Source organism: Filicampus tigris, chromosome 7 (assembly GCF_054856515.1).
Source record: "Filicampus tigris isolate MCC_2025a chromosome 7, RoL_Ftig_1.0, whole genome shotgun sequence".
NCBI classification, from domain to species: domain Eukaryota; kingdom Metazoa; phylum Chordata; class Actinopteri; order Syngnathiformes; family Syngnathidae; genus Filicampus; species Filicampus tigris.
The window spans coordinates 17,558,796-17,575,646 of NC_141223.1; the positions used below are offsets into that span (position 1 = coordinate 17,558,796).

The 16,851-nt window shown below is 40.9% G+C and overlaps 1 protein-coding gene across 6 annotated transcripts in view; it reads left to right on the forward strand.

Moving 5' to 3' along the window:
* dock10 (dedicator of cytokinesis 10) overlaps positions 1–16,851 on the forward strand; it is an 87,744-nt gene that overhangs the window by 12,938 nt on the left and 57,955 nt on the right. For 3 of the 6 annotated variants that reach the window (XM_086035136.1, XM_086035142.1, XM_086035137.1), the window contains exon 1: positions 15,603–16,057. The exons of 1 other annotated variant lie outside the window; for it this stretch is intronic. In XM_086035136.1, the coding sequence (XP_085891262.1) occupies positions 15,899–16,057 (159 nt within the window). In that variant the 5' untranslated portion in view covers positions 15,603–15,898. Of the gene's footprint in view, positions 1–15,601; positions 16,058–16,851 lie in introns of those variants that run through there. 2 more of the 6 variants (XM_086035141.1, XM_086035140.1) reach the window with 2 other exon arrangements.

The following is a 16,851-nucleotide window of genomic DNA, read 5'->3' on the forward strand; positions in this document are numbered from 1 at the left end:
ACCTTTCACCTCGCTATGACACAATTGTACAGTGTTCCCTCGCTATTTCCCGGTTCGCTTATTGTGGCTTCACTCTGTCACAGGGTATTCATTTGTGACTATAATGTCATCTATTGCAGTTTTACCAACCAATCGCAAGGCACATATAGGCAAACATCCTTTCAAAGTCAAATTTACTGTGTTAAGTGTTGAGAAGGGTGAAAACTGCCTTGAGAGTGTTCGTAGTGGCTTAACAGAGGGCAAATCCCCCCCCCCCCCCACCCCACAAAAAAGTCAACGTCTACATCAGGGGTGTCAAACTCAGGTCCTCGGGGGACACTTTCCTACATGTTTTAGAGGTTACCTCCAGCAACACACCTGATTCAAATGATCGGGATCAGGCCACTGCAGAACTAGCTGATGAGCTGATTATTTGAAACAGGTGTGTTGCAGCAGGGAGAGATGGAAAACAGGCAGGAGAGCGGCCCCTCGAGTACTGGAGTTCGACACCTGCGGTCTACATGCAGGAATCATAGAATGTCTCACCCATGAAAAGTTAGGGAACACTGTATTGTCTATTTCCCATCTTTTGATTGACTGTTATTCTATGAGGGGAAAAATATCATTCAAATTGAATGAACATTTTTTTTGGCCCATGTTGAGTTCTCGTGGACGGTTCAAAATGCACTAAATTAAAATATTATCGATACAACTGTGATCTACAGTATGTGTAGCGCCTTAAAAAACGAATCTCTGAAAAAGGCATTAACCAGGCTTCTCTCTTGCTGTGCAGTAAGAGTAAGAATCTAATGTCTGTTCTTCCATACCGTACATCCTGTGTTTGTGTCACATGTGTTGAAACTTTTGAACGCTGTCATCGTCTGTCTACAGAGCTTCTTTCGCACCTCCAAACCTCAGTTTATATCGCATCTTTGTGTCTTTGCATGTCAAAGCAGGTTGTGAGTTAAGTGTCACGTCTTGGATTGTGTTTGTGCATTCTGTGACAACGTGGAACAGGAAGCCACTATCTGCCTCTCCGGCCGCGTGCATTTTGAATTTAGGCACACTCCTTTGTAGGGCCTCCATCATGGGTTGCATGCAAAATGTAGTGTTCTGAGAGGTTTTCTGCAACAAGTGTCTATTCTAACTTCCCGCTGTAAAATCTCCATCAATTCAACAACTCCATTTTGGCACTTTTTTTTTTTTTTTACCCTTTACAGTGCTTTTCAATGACAGTGTGAGGGGGGAAAAAAGAAAAGATAGAAAGAAAGCCATGCAAATTAAACAATACCTAATATTGAAGGGGAGTATTAACATTTAACTAATCCTGTCATTTCATATGACATATTATGAGAGGCGACAATTTAAACATTTTTTTTTAAAGTGTAATGGACATTTTTTATTATTAATAATAGTATCCTTTTTTTTTTTAATAAAAAATATATAGCTTGGTGGAAAGAGAGAGGAAAAGAGGATATTTGTTGTTCCTGTTGTTGGTACAATACAATATAAAAAAAGCACACACTTTGTTGGCGGTGGTTTTATGACGACTTGATTCCCCTTAAATCCCAACTTTTTTCACTGACCTTAAAATGTTATTCTCATATTTTTGTCTTTAAACTCCATCACTGCCTTCAGTCGGGATAGTCTCGTACTCACGTTTTATTTTTCTTATATTAACGCCTTGTTGCGTCACCAGCGTTTGCAGACAAGACAGTAAAGAAAGGAATTAAACAAGTTGAATAGTTCTTTGACGTTTGTTATGACTGAACTGCAGACTGGGCCACGTTAGCTTGATAACAGTGGGACCGTGCACGGCCAGGATTTGGTGTGTATCTTCTCAATGACTCATTCAGACAGAGAGAGAGAGAACAGAGAAATAAAAGCAAAGAGAAGAGCAAGAGGAAACAAAAAGAAAGCCTGTGCTGTCTGTAGATGAATCAGGCCACTGTTTTGAATGCTACATTTTGCTGCACACTGGCTGTAAGCATAACATGGCTGAATGTGATCACACATATTAAACCTTATCTACACCGATTTTCATCTGCTGACAGATTAAGAGAAGAAGATGAGGTCACAGTGGAGTTTGCTATAAGTCACCAATTGCTCTGTTCAGACTTGACCTTAACCTTTCGCCTCACAGCCAGTGAGGCAATCTTAAAGGATGCCACCGTGCACTCTTGCTATCTAACTTCTTCGCAGGGCTCACGGTGGAAAAGGGGGGATGTTGGGTCCACTCCACATAACTGCACTAAGAATAGTTCACTGACTCTCTTGTGTGTCAATTGAAGTGTTGTGTCTCTGCCTCACTCTGCATTCCAGAGTAGGAGGCTTGAATATGCTACTGCCATTACCGTCTGCCCCCTCCGCGCCATCTTTTGCCCGACCGCCCTCGCCCTTGAGCATCCACACACACACATGCATGCATGCTTGGGGATGCTTTACTGCCAACTAGGGGTGGGAACGATAATCGTTTTTTCGATGCATCGTTCGTTTTATTAAAACGATTCTGCATCGATTCAGAGTTATTCCACCATTAATGTGGCCTTTACCACCCGTAAACTCAGTTGATTTTGTTTTCAGTCGTTTTTTAAAAGAGAAACGTGCACACTCTTCTTAGTGGGATGCGGCTGGGTTCAGAATTAGCCAATCGCATTCAAACTCCTGTTAAGTGGGAGTCACCCACCCTTTAAAGTTCCTCCGATTAACCCCAAATACATTTCTGATGTTCGAGTATGCTTTTCCTGACTTTTTTTTTTTTCTAGAAGAAGCCAGAAAGTTTTGTGGTGACACTAAATGTTCATTATTCCTTCCCCCTTGTCGAATGTGCTTGGGAGATTTTGTTATGGTCTAATGCAACCAAGGTTGAACATTTTTGGTGAGATTTCCAGAAGGACAACATTGCTCATCACTAGAAGAACACCATACTTACAGTAAAGCACGATGATGGGAGCCCCATGCTTTGGGGCTGCTTATCCCCGTCTGAATTTGGACCTGGTGGAAGAAATCATGAACATGGTTAGAAATAGCTTTCAGTTTTTGCATAAAACGTTCAGGCTTCCGCTTAAAAGCAAAAGTAATGTCAGTAAAAAGGCTACCAAGCCATTTTGCCTTTATTTGGGGTTGATCAGAGGCAATTCATAATGTGGAAGTTGTGTGCTAACTCACATTAAACATGAGTTTGAATGTGGTTGGTTGATTCTGAACACAGGCACATCCCCAGTTATGAGGGTGTGCACACCTGTGTAATCACATTATCTAATTTCAACTCAAGGTTATGTATCAAATAAACGGCGGAGAAAGTTTTGAAATGATAATTTTTGTATATCACAAAAACTGCACTTGAATAGGGGTGTGTAGACTTTTTCTATCCACTAGACCGGGGGGTCATCAACGTGGCAACGCTTAGAGGCCCCCCAAGTACCACATGAGTCGCTCACGGGCCTGATCTAAAAATAGCTCACCAGTGATGGGACGTAATTTTCTAGGAATGTTGGAATGAAGTGATCATTTGAAAATGAAAAGAATGGCAGAGATGTATAGAAATAAAGTGTTGCATATGATGTTTATGTGTCCTAAACATCATTAACATGATCACTGTCTTCACATAAATGAATACCAATAATTAATAAAACTATTAATAACAGGTAATTTGAGCAAATGTGTTATTTCAGAAGTGTGTATCGAACTGGTAGTCCTAATCTTGCACTCTAAAATGTGTCTGTGTGAAAGGAAGTCAGGTCAATGGTCAATTCAGGAACTTTGGACTGGTTGTAGAATTTTGCTGCTGTGTTGCTCTGAAGTAAGACACCAAACCCCAAACTGCTAATGGCAGTCCTTGTGTGTACAGTCCCATCACTCAATGACATGCCTCCCTCAAATTTTCCTCAAGGGAACAATTTAGCCTTCTTCTGTTTCTTCACATCAGTGAGGAGAAACCCAGCATGAGATCCAATAGCTTGTACAAAAAACAAAACCATTAATCTATTTTACACCCTCGAACATCCTCTTGTCTGACTGCTCCATGTTGGCTTTGATCAGCCTGACTCACTCAACAATAATCCTGTCCGGTCGGACCTGTCCCTCTTGACCTGATAGCAGAAGGTATTTAAAAAGAAAAAAAAAAAAAGGCAGCGATTGAGACGAATTGCTATTATTAATCTTTTGGCACTAGCGCCAAGCCCAGGTCGAGCTACACTGATAAAAGCATTATATCCGTGTCAGTGGCACAGAACAGATGAGAGAAGAGTTGAATCTCTTGCTGCCAGTCTAACAGTATAACAATTGAGAAAAAGTACCGGTACCATTCTTAATCACCTTGGGTTTCTTAATTTTCTCAAATCTTAAGGGTTATTTATTGAACTCATTGTATTACTACATGAAATTGCAATGTATTAACTTTTCAAATTTTCAGAAGACATATTCAAGAGATTTTCCCTTCGTATTACGAATGGAATCTGACATGTTTATCATCTTCTCTGGAGGTCTCCTATATTAAGTAGCTGCAATCCATCGGTGCATTGTGCACACTAAATATACACTTCAAAGTAGATTCTGTACCTAGATATGTTACAAGTACAGTTTAGAGTAATTTGTTACATGACCAAGATCATAACTTTTCCCCATTTAAATGAACTGAAATGCAATTAATCTGTTCTAGCACAGCACCCCACCCCCACTCCCCAAAACCACAATTTGTTTTTGAAGAAAAACAGTACTATATGCATGCATATTTACATTGTTGTTGGGGGCAGCATGGCCCAGTGGTAGCGTGAGTCAGAGGTTGTACGTTTGACCCATGGCACTTGTGACCATGTCGAAGTGTCTTTGAGCAACATACTGAACCCCCGTTGCTCCAGATGCTGCATCATCAGTAGGTGAATGAGGAGTTAGCATTGAAGCGCTTTGAGTGCCTTGTAGGTGGAAAAGCGCAATAGACGTGAAAGCCCATTTACCCATAAAATTGTTGCCTTTTTTATGTTTGCTTGAGAATGTAAATACGTAAACTGGAAATTTCCACCAACTATAGTATTTTGTACTGTTGTGTTGTGTGTGTGTGTGTGTGTGTTTTAAGGGGTGTGGCCTAGTGATGTTAGCAGCTGGAGTCGGTTCATCTTCGTGTTAATTGCACTTTCTCTACAAATGCAGTATGAACGCATAAAGCTTTGCTGTAGAATAAAACATATCCATTGTGCTTACCTCTACTTAAAGCCATCCAGATCTATTTTTCTGGAATATTGCTGAATGCCCAGGCTCTGTCTAAAAGCTCAGTTAACACAGATTCTATTGTAGTTCTATAGATGTCTCAGTCTGATACTAAAAGAGGCCTGCTGGCTTGCTTTTTAAATTCAACCTAGCTAAAAACGCTGAGTCAAAGTAAGTCATAAAATATGTGCTGAATTCAGAGAAATGGGATTAACTCTTAGCTTTATGTGTCTGTGCTGATTTATCTTGCGTACTTCGATTGTACTTTTAGTGTACAGTGTAAAAGTGAGCTGGAAGTAAACCTGCAACGGAAACAAGACAGGGATGGAGGTTCTAAATCAAAGAAATGGTTGGAGAGAAAAAATTGGGAGATGAACAAGGAGGAAGCGGAGTCTGTAGGGCAGCATTACATGAATGAAAACACAGGCGGAAAAGTCTTCAGGACTGGCGTCTTTGGTCTATAGTGGTAGCTCGGGGATAGACAGAAGGGCCCAGTGCGTGTCTGCTAGATAGCTGCTATTAGTTTTAAGTTTAGCTACAGGTTCCGTGTAGGGTCTGTCTACGTGCCATACGCAGAATGACTGATTAAGCCAATGCAATTGAGAGCTTTCACTATTACACACTTGAATGAGGCTCATCAGTTGCATTATATGGCACTGAGTAGAATGCTAGCCTGCTAATGATGCTAACAATTCTGTCTGTTTGACACGTTTGAAAAATCATGACGAAGCTATACCCTCCCACTCAAAAACTCTAGTGGTAGCAGCGTCATCTGCTGGATCTAGTTGGTCACTGCAAGTGGACTGTAACAGCAAAATGAAAACCCCTTAAAATATTCTTTTTTTTGGGGGGGGGTATTTTTTGTTTTTGTATTTCTTGATTTGGTCCTGACTTTTTTTGTGCAGTCTTAGGTCTGAAACTTTTGATCTAATACATTGATTAAAATAAAAGGTTGATGTAAAATGCCTCAAAGCTTTGGAGAGATCTTGTTATTTCCCGTAGACTAACTAACTATACTGAGAACGCACGTGTAATCCATTTATAATTGGCCCTATGGCGGAGTGAATAGTCCATAAAGTTTTGGATTATTTTACCAGAGATGGGCATTCTGTCCCAGGGACGGAACAGCCCGTCTCTTCGTCCCGGATGGACGCACATTTTTACAGATGAAAGAATGGAGGACGAGAATTTTTTTCAAAAGGATAGAGTAAGAAAGGACGGAAGTGGTGTTAGTCCATCCCTCTAATCATCCCTAACCGGGTCAAGTACCGACTGACGTGTCGGGTTGGGTTCTTTTAACCCATTAAGGACGGTAGCGTGTTTCTACCATTAAAGCCGGGAGCGCTGTTGCGTGTGAGAGAGCGGGAGAGCGTATACGTCGTTTTATTTTTTAAGTCCAATTCTCGGTCTCTTAGCCAATGAAATGCATCAGAATATACATGTGACGGTGTCGTGAGTTGTCGGAGGATATCTAGAATTTTTTCGAGGAGTAATGGAGGCACAGTTGATCGCAGGAGCTCTGCTATAAGTCACGGCAGTGATATAGACGACACGTTTGCGGACTTTAAAGCCATGAAACCATCCAAACGTGTTGTATGGTTAAGATATATGTTCATAGACAATGACAATTTCAACGTCTTTGTAAGAGAACACGGCATGGTAATTACCACTCCTTTTTTAAAAAATGAAAAATAGTGCTTCATTTGCATATTCGATTGAAACAGTAAGGATTAATAAACTCAAGCCTGTGTGAAAGCCACTGTCAATTTTTTTAGGTTATGTTTCTATCTGCTAGAAGAGCTGGGATATTATTTTGTAGGTGGCGAAAATGTCATGTTTTTAAGGGCGACCTCAAAGACGACCGTAGGTTTTAGAGCGATGTCTCACGAGGGGCTTCAGGCTTTAATGGGTTAAAAAGAAAGACCACTGTTCTCTTCTGCGATACCACGGAGCCGCCATGACTGCAACCTGCACAACACTGTACAGTGCTCTTTCTCATGTGCGTTCCCAGCAGTATTGTTCTCTATTGGATTTTTTTTCCCCTATTTTTTTCAGATTTTTTCTTATTATAGTCTGAACGGCACAATTATGATTTTTTTCAAATGCGACCTAGGCCACTTTCATATGTGGTCCTAGATTGGATACGTATACAAATTTTTGCAATGCGATCGCAGTCCTAACCGCCAGATGGCATATATCCAACATTGACATCATCCTCAGCCCAAAATGCGCTCCGCGCGGGCGGAGGGAAAGTTCTGCAAAGTTGTTTTGAGTATTGACAGTATTTGATTTGAATGTAATCACACTTCAAACATGAAGCATAAAGTGGACATTCATGTTGATAGTAGTAATTCAGCCATGGTTCAGATCGATTCATAATTTACGCACGGCAATGACGTGACCTCATCATGAGTGACGTCTCTATGAAATGAGATAGAAAAGCCTCGCTTCATAATTCCTCCCAAATACCGTATTTCTACCTCCTACCAATCGCTCCACTGTCGAAATGCCCGACACACTGGACCACATTTACACACTAACACAATAATTAATTTTTTTCTCAAGACATTTTTTCTAGTATGACAACTTTTTTGCTGTGTGATTTTCCTTGTAGTTTTCTTTTTATGTTGCTATTAGTAATCTCCCTAGCCAATATGTTCTCAAACAACTTTTCCCACACAAATGCTTAATGGTCCCATTCTTGGCCTATTCGTGGACATTGGCTCAGATGTTCTCACTTAATCCTCCTTACATTTGCACTGACAAAAGTTTGGTGGGTGAAATTACACTATGAAAAAAACTGTAGCGAGGGTCAGGGAGCAAAAACAACTCAATTTGTACTTTGCATCTGCTTTAGCAGTTTGTGCTATTGTACCACACCTTTTTTCATATTCATTGAATCCATAGGGTTGGTGTGAAGGTTTCTGGCAGGACTCACATGAGTGTAATATGTCTCGGGCTTGGTTTAGGATGAATATAGCAGGTTCAGGGTGAGGACACACTTTTCAAGCTGACAGAGTTACAGGAAGCAGCAATCATTGGGGATAATTTCCGAGTGACAGCGGCCTCGACATGTGGTGAAACTGGAGGAGGGATTGTGGCTTTTCGGAGTTTGATTTGGCTCTAATACAGTCAAGTTTCATCGTGGTTGCATGCTTCCCCCCACCCCCTTACCTAGTGCGGAAACAAGAGCTGTGTAACTGGCTCAAGTGGGATCGCAGCGAGGCAATGGACAGATGGCAGCGCTGGGAGAGGAATCGTGCTCTCATATTATTATATTGCAATCTTCGGCTTTGATGAGCAGATTAATATCAGCACAGCAGGGTGAAGTGAACCTTTCATTGCTTTCCCTGCTTTTAATTAATGTCTCATGAAAGCCAGTGTTAAAGAGAGGCTCTGTTGCCTGCTGCTGCTGCTGCTGCTGTTCTAAACAATCCCAGGAGTATGAGCATTAACCTGTTTCCCATTTAAACGGCCTTTGTTTTTTGAATTTCAGTGTACCTCTGTTAAGCCAAACGACCCTCACTGAAAATGTAGCCGCCTCATCTATTTGAAAAATGCTGGGTTTCATTGCAAATATTAAATGCAGCGTTTTCAGATGTTTGAACAATACAGCTGAGGTCCGGGCCAGGCTTAAGCAGCAGGGAGGGATGCCATGTGGGAGAGTGAATTAATGCGGTGGCAAGTATGTGACACTACTTCTGTGTCTCTCTGGTGCTACTGGTGTGAAATGAATGCATGTTTACTCAATGAAATTTCTTGTGTGGCTCATTTTATGACTTTCTTCATAATATGCTTACACAGGACCGAGGTGGTATATACAGTGCTGCCTTGAGAGTTTAACACCAACTCAAAACTCGTGTACAGTATCTGAAATTATCTATCCCTGTTGAAATATTGGAAATGTCATTCCAGCCTCTGTGACATGTGTTTTTGATAAGGAAAATTGCACTAATACATTTGTACTAGGCATGGACTGATTACTTGGTTTGATGGTTTACCGTGGCTTTAAAAAGTCGACAGCTAATACTGGCTTTCAGCGGTAATGAGCTCTTCATTTTTTTTGGGGGGGGGGGTTCTTGTAAGCAGTGCACAATATGATATTGGCTGTTTGCAGAGTTGAGTAGAAGAGCTGCCTACAATTAACTTCTCCATCTTGGCGAGCAAAGAGGGGAGGGCTGGACAGTTTACGCACGGAGAAAGAGGAGGGAGCAAAACGTACGAGCCACAGCAACCTGTCATTCATGTTTGAAATGTAAATTGCACTGGTGAATATCGTTACTTATTTCTCAGTTTTTAAGTCTTAAAGTTCAGTGAAGATTTAATTGCCAGTGATGCCATGTTTCAAATGGACCAAAAGATATGTTTAAGAATCTTGAAATTTAAATTAAAAATTTAAAAATGAAAGGCAGACTGGTTTGCTAAAATGTGATTGGATTTATTGGTGTTGCATGTAAAAAAGAACATCAGGCTAAATGGTCGGCTCCCACATTTTCACCTCACCAAATCTGGTCCTCTTTGCAAAAGGTTTGGACAACCCTGTGGTGCACGCTTCTTTTGTACAAAATATTAAAACAGATTGTTTTCATTAAAAAAGTGCTGTTTTTATTTACCTAAATATTTTGAAAAAAGGTCATATTAGAGCTGTGATAGAATACTGTGATAAAGCGATATGTTTGCTCATACTGTCAAAATCTGATATTGGTCTATGCCTATTTGATACTTTTAAAAATATAGTTCAAATTAAATTGAATGTATAGAGTTAAACAGTTTGTACAAAACAAATCATTGTGATTGTGCGGCTGGCCACTTGAAGGGAGGACAATACAACATGATAAACAGTACGTGGAGATGGTTGCAACTTAGTTAACTAAGCTGCAGCAATATTAAGTCGTTTTACGCAGAGGATAAAGAAAACATTTCTGTGAGGACCGTCATATTGTCTTTCTGGTGTTGCACCACAGTTGGTGTTCACACTTCCATGGCTGAAAGGGTTTTAACACCATGACAGTGATGCTAGTGTTAGCGTGAACCTAAATGGACTTTCCTAAAGCAAAGTGTGGTTGTTTTTAAAATATACAAAATGCAGTTGTCTTTGTTTTTTAGTTTGACGGTGGACTTTAAGTATCGGTGGCATCAAATAGCTTGAAGACTTTTTTTTTTTTTAATTCTTCAATATCAGATAATTTGCCGCTTGTTTTTACATGACAATGTAACAACAACAATATACCTCATCTTCCTCACACACCCAATGCCATCAGTTGTTCTTCACAAATCTGCATCACAAATCTCCACCCCATCTCGATCTCTTGTTCCCTGCTTTCCCAACATCCATTCTGCCTCCGGATTTCAGTTCTTGGTTAAGGACATTTTAATAGCTTCCTTTTCTAAATCAGCCGGCAGCCAGCCAAGCAGATAGTATCTCTGGCTCGCAGTGCCTCCTGCAGATTGTGTTTTAAAGTAACAGCAGATGGGTGAGAGTTGAGCATGCTTGCTCAGCCTGCTGTGTTTTGCTCTCAGCACTAGATGGCATTGATAGTGTGCGTCTTCCTGTTGACTCCTCAACTTTTGTTGGGCTATATAAAAATGATGGTGTGTTCCTTGGATCTCCTTCAAATTGTAAGGAATTCTCCACTGGCTCATGATTTAAGAAGGCCCGGGAGATTTATATACAATCCTGTTCACAGATGGATATTTAATCCAGCAGTAACAGGTATGTCAAACGTTCCTTGAGTGTACAAGAAAACAGTCATTTGGCAGTGTAAGTACCTTTTGTTTTCCAATGTGTGGTAACGTTTTTTTTTTTTAAGTGAAGTGAAATCTTGGTGATTTTTCTTTGATTTGATTTGAATGATTTCGAAAGTAGCTCAGTGCAACAGGTAACCACTCACTCAGCCTGGAGTTTTTACTGTCTTCCTGTTTGTGTGCAAGTGGTGTGCAGCAGTGCATACTGAGGTTTTACTGAGAACAGATCAGCTCCATTACAATAACAACACAAATAACAACATTACACTAACACTATGTCCATGAGTTACCTCAGGTCACATTAAGAGTGCTAAAAACAAATATGCATAGAAGGTAACTTTCTAAAAATTCAATTAATCAATTTCAAATTTTTTTGTACTGAGCAGCCTGCACAGAGATGTGAACCATATCTTGTGAGCAACTTCCGTCTCACGTGACATCACATAGAATGTGTATTAAAAGCTGCAACGACTAATTGAATAATACAAATCATTTGATTTACAAAAAAACAAAAAAAAACCCAATATTTTTAAGTTGCGGTAATGACAGCAAGCCAGGAATAAAGATTCGGTATAAGACAGAGAATGTCCAAAATTAAGAAGGAAGATGAAGTGCAATGTGTACTGCAACAGCACATCTACGATTGCTAAACTACAAGTTAATGTATCAAGCTAATTTGATGTAGCCTACCATCGCTACACTGAAAAAAATGTTGTGCATTGTTTACTCAATTTTAATATATGGAAAAGAAATATAGTCATCTGAATCCAGATACATTTTAAGTAGACTATACATCTACTTAAAAATGTATCAGCATCCATATTATTTCATTTTGTGCAACCACCTGACGAAATATAATTGAGAAAATTCAACTATTATTTTTTTTCAGTGTAGTTAGACCGTATTCTAATGCTCACGCAAGTGGATAAGGATAGACACAGCCGATGATTCACTTTCAATTGCTTTATTGATCAAACGGTAAGGACACAAACACATAATAAGCACATTCAACACCAAGTCACTACTAGTCAACTTACCACTTTAATTTGCAGACACCCATGTCACTCACGATGCCATTTAACACATTTTAAAGCCATACAGTACACAATTAAAGTCATATATTCCACAGTAGAATGTTGGTGGGCAAAAAATAAAACCTGCACCTTACATGCATGATATTTAATAATGCAAAATCAGTTGTTATCGATGGGATATCGGTAGAATAATCAATTGAAAAAATATTCAATAGTTTTTCAGCCATGTTTTTAATGCCACTTTAGAGGCTTATTTTTCTCTACAAACGACACCAGTTTCCAAATTTTACAACTGTGTGAGGTTGTGCTTCATGCGCTATAATTGCTGGTACCTCTTCACCCATAATTACATTTGCCTGCAAATAATTTCTCTTTGAAATGCTTTTTTTTAAAAATCATAATTGGGTGTGTGTGTGCGTGCGTGTGTGTGTGTGTGTGTGTGTGTGTGTGTGTGTGTGTGTGTGTGTGTGTGTACGCATTGAGAGGACAGTCAATAAGAGGCTTACCTTGGGTACCTCGTCTTTCTCTGCGACCTTGCGCCTGGAAAGTGACAGCATCCTTCCTGTGCTGGTTGCCTAGGAAACCAGAGAATGTTTTCCACATTGAAACTCATTGGGGCTCCGCACCACATCAAACAGCATATTAGTCCGCAGCAAGCACTTCAGGGGAAACCTAACTATAGCCTGGCAAAATGCTTACGTGGCAGCCTCCTGGAGTTTTATTTGGCTTGCATAGGTTCCCCTTTGAAGCCAGTAAAAGGGCACACATTTATCTACTGTATTGTGTAAATAGTTCGACCACATGCGTGTTTACGGCGCATGCGCACACGTAGTAGTTCTTCATGGGACAGAGGGAGGGCACACTAGGGCCGCACAGCTGGGAGACATTAGCTGCACAAACTGATGGCAGCACTCTACCCTGTATACACCGATGATGTCATCTTTTCATTTTGATATACATCCATTGTGCATGTGCAAGCCTGTTCACTACCAGTACACCTATTTAAAGGCTCTTGTGTACTAAAAGCACATGAATGATTGTGCATTCATACCTAGATTAACTGGAACGTAACCAACAGCTGTTTTCATTTCACTTTTTAACTGTCAGCTGAATAATTGTCCACTGCAGTCTCTGTGCTTTTTTTTTTTTTTAAGTCACGCTTTAGACTAATGGTTATTGGCTGACACACATCCTGTACCTCCCCACAAAGAGAACCAATCAGCTACAATGTGTGCTGCTTGTCTAGCTGATCACAGAATACTGTTTCACTAGAGCAAGTGCTTAGTGGACATGAACAAAATGTGCAATTTCATATCCAACCAGAGTAACTGGCCAAGGGGGACCATGGTATTGGGAAACTATAAAACCGCATTCCCACCATGCAGTACAGCTCATTTCAGCTAACAACAGTACAGTTTGGAACAGTCAACCTTATTCTGGCTTGTGTTTTCATCTCGGGGTGTGTAGGCGGGATGATGATAACTTAGTCAGCTATGTAAATACACTGTATCGTCCCATTTCGAATATAATAAAATCCAGAATACTGCCTTGTGATGTATTTATTTTTAGTATACATTTTTCTCATAGACAATAATCAAGGTTACCAAAACTGTTGCCATTATCTAACCTTTATTTACTGTATAGGCACTAATTCAAGTAACACTGTAGAGCTCCTAACTGTCAAATAAGATGTATAGTTGCTAAAGATTGCTCAAGACTTAATTCATCATGTTTTGATACATCTTAAACTATTAGAAAGTGAAAAAAAATAGGGATGCTATTGTATTGCACTTGTATTCGAAAAAGTGGCCTATTACTAACACTGTTACACTTTTCCAGCCTGACACATAGGTGGTGTAGAAACCACAGCAGCTGCGTAGCTACTTTCATGTGAACAAGGATGGCAACACTTTAATTCAACTGCAAATTATGATCTGCAAAATGGATGATGAACTCCACTCGATCTGTGATTGGCAAGTACTTAGTTTCAGCAGGAAAGTAACGGTGTACCACTTGTATTTGTTGCAGTAAATTAATTTTCAGTCCTTTGTTTAGAGGTCCACTTTGATTTTACACGCATTCATTGATCTATTAATGCTTTGTGCTGGCGAGCATTTACAACTCAATTTGTTTTCTCTCCATGTGGTTGGATGGACATGTTTTGCTCTTTATATATAGATTTGTAAAGCACTATAATAATGAGCGTTTCACGTGGGTGGTGGGTGGTGTGCCCAGTAGCAACTTGACACGGATCTGTTTTGACTAATTATGACTTAAGAAGATCACCATGGATACGTCAGTGGTGAGTGAATAGCGTGAGGATGTGCGGATCTATATGCCATTTGTTGCTTGACAACAGCTCTGCACAAAACAATGCATGCACATAGCCAAATCATACCTTTTATGTAGAAATTGCTTTTAGGAACTGTGACTCAATGGAGAAGCTTTTATGAATGTAAGGGGAACCTAAAGTAATTATTATTTTTTTCAATCAGTCTAGACAACAGGTGTCAAGCTCCTGGAGGGCCGCTTTCCCTCACGTTTTCTCCCTGCTGCAACACACCTGTTTCAAATGATCAGGATAGTATTATATCAGGATCCTTCAGAGCTTGCTGATGAGCTGATCATTTGAATCAGGTATGTTGCAGCAAGGCGAGATGTGCACACAAACAGAAAAGTAAAAACCAAAAACAAAAAAAGAACCGTAAGCCTCGGTGGATGCAGCGAGGCCGGCGAAAAAGTCACGAGATCGTCGCTAGTAAGCTCAAGATGGAGCCACTGGTTCCAGCCGCTTAAGTACACCAAGATAGGTGAATGTCTGCTGAGGTTTTACCTTTGCCCATGTACGACAGCTCGCTGGGGATCGTGTTAGTGAAGCTTCGCGGGTCTATGTTTCCCTGTAAATCCTCTTCCCTGTCATTTTTACCAGACATCTTTAACTCTGGCTATTGCTAGCCCAAAAAGGCTATGAACAGAGGTTCCGCTGTATTTCAGTTTTCTGCAAAAAAACCCCCCCGCAGGAGCCACACATTGTAACCAAAAAAACACATTACAAATCAGACAACCCCAGACATAATATAGAGAGAATGAAAACTAGCGAGTGTATTTTGCAATATTAGACAGCAGGACTGTTCTGTGAGTCCACATGCTGCAAAGCTGCAAAGCCGCCCACTCCTTATTTTCCCTCCTGTTTCTGCTCTGTCGCTCACTACTCTGCAAGTCTGCAACAAGCTCCCTAGAGCCTCGCATTCTGTTCATGTTGCCAAAGCCTTCAGTTTGGAGCACAGTGGGTAAGCTTTATGGGTCACAGGAAGAAACACACCACTAGGTCTCATCTATACACATTTTTTGAAAAGCAAAGTCTGCAGCAAAAAAAGGGCGTGTTGTCATCCCTGCAGCACCTCCAGTGGTTTCTGCAAAAGCACAGTCTGGAGAACTGGAAGGAGGGGTGGGGTTGGGAGGGAGACTAATCAAAGAAAGTGCAGCAGAATGACCGTGAGGAAAACTGCTGTGGGTTTTTGTGTACTGTAGCAGCTGCTTCTGGTCATCCGACGCTTATTGCATTCTGCCATTTGTCTTGGTGAGCTGGGCTGGGCCGGTCTTGACTGTGCATGGATGCAGTCAGTGTGTGTGTATGGGAGTGAGAAAGAGAGAGAGAGGGGAGGACGGGGAGAGACGACGCGAAGGCTGGCTGTGTGTATTCTCAGTCAGAGCCGCGGGAAGAACCGGAATCCGGAGCAGGGCAGTGGTGGAAGCTCGTAAAGGGAAAGGTTGCAGGCGGCTTAGTCGGGATGGAGCCTCCGGTACTTGACAGGGTTTGAACAGCGCTCAGCACCACTGGCTGGACCAGCGGCTGCTATTGGACTCACCTACCGTCTCTGTTGACTGGGACAAGACACTTGCCCACCTCTTGGTGTCAACATAAAGGGGTTATTATGGGCTGTTCTGCCAGTGTGGTTCTACTTCTACGCTCAGTGGGTGGGGCAGACTGCGGTTACATGTGTTCACGGCTGGACCAAGCGTCAGTGGATGCTGCAACACCCACCCTGGAAGGCTACTCAACTGTCAGCTCACCTCTGACCATCATTGTCATGGTAACGAGTACTGGTGCACCTTTGACTAATGCATGTGTGGGTGGAACACTGGTGGGGTTTTTGTGTACAGTATCTTGATTGTTTGGATCCATTTTTACCATGTGTACAGTTGTCCCTCCCTCGCCATGTCACTGTTCATTTTTTGCGGTCTCACTGTCTCGCAGATTTTTAAATCGTACATTTATAACTTTACCTTGTGGATTTTTGACTATGTTGTGGGATTTTTGTTGATTCATGTTTCCACATTGACTTTTACTGCAGACAAATCAATAAGCACGAGCCAGTAGGAAAGAGTCAATTAAAAACTGATTATCCAAACTTTGGTATCATTTCACACAAAAAAAAAAGAAAAGAAAGTGATAGTTGTCTACTGCCAAGCAGAACTGGTTTACATACAAGAACTGCACGTCTATGGTCAAGTAACAATTTGTAGCTAAATTAGCCTACCACTGCTAGTTAAAACGTATTGTAATCACTCCACAGGTGGTCAATAATGCACTTTCAATATCTTTATTGAACAACCTGTAAAAAAATAAACATGCAACAATCACATTTATACACTTGCTGTCACAACTGATGCCCAGGCATTCAACTTGCTAAACTGACTAACAGGTTAGCCAGTTAACAGCCAGCCAGATCTAAACTCTCTCATTCGTTGACTCCCACATCATTCAACAGGCAAGGCCCCGCCTTTTAAAGCCACACACATTCAAAATCACAGGTGCTACTGTGTAGAATGTGAGGATTGAGACCCAGCTGCATCTCCCATGTATATTTTGGATTGGTATTATGCA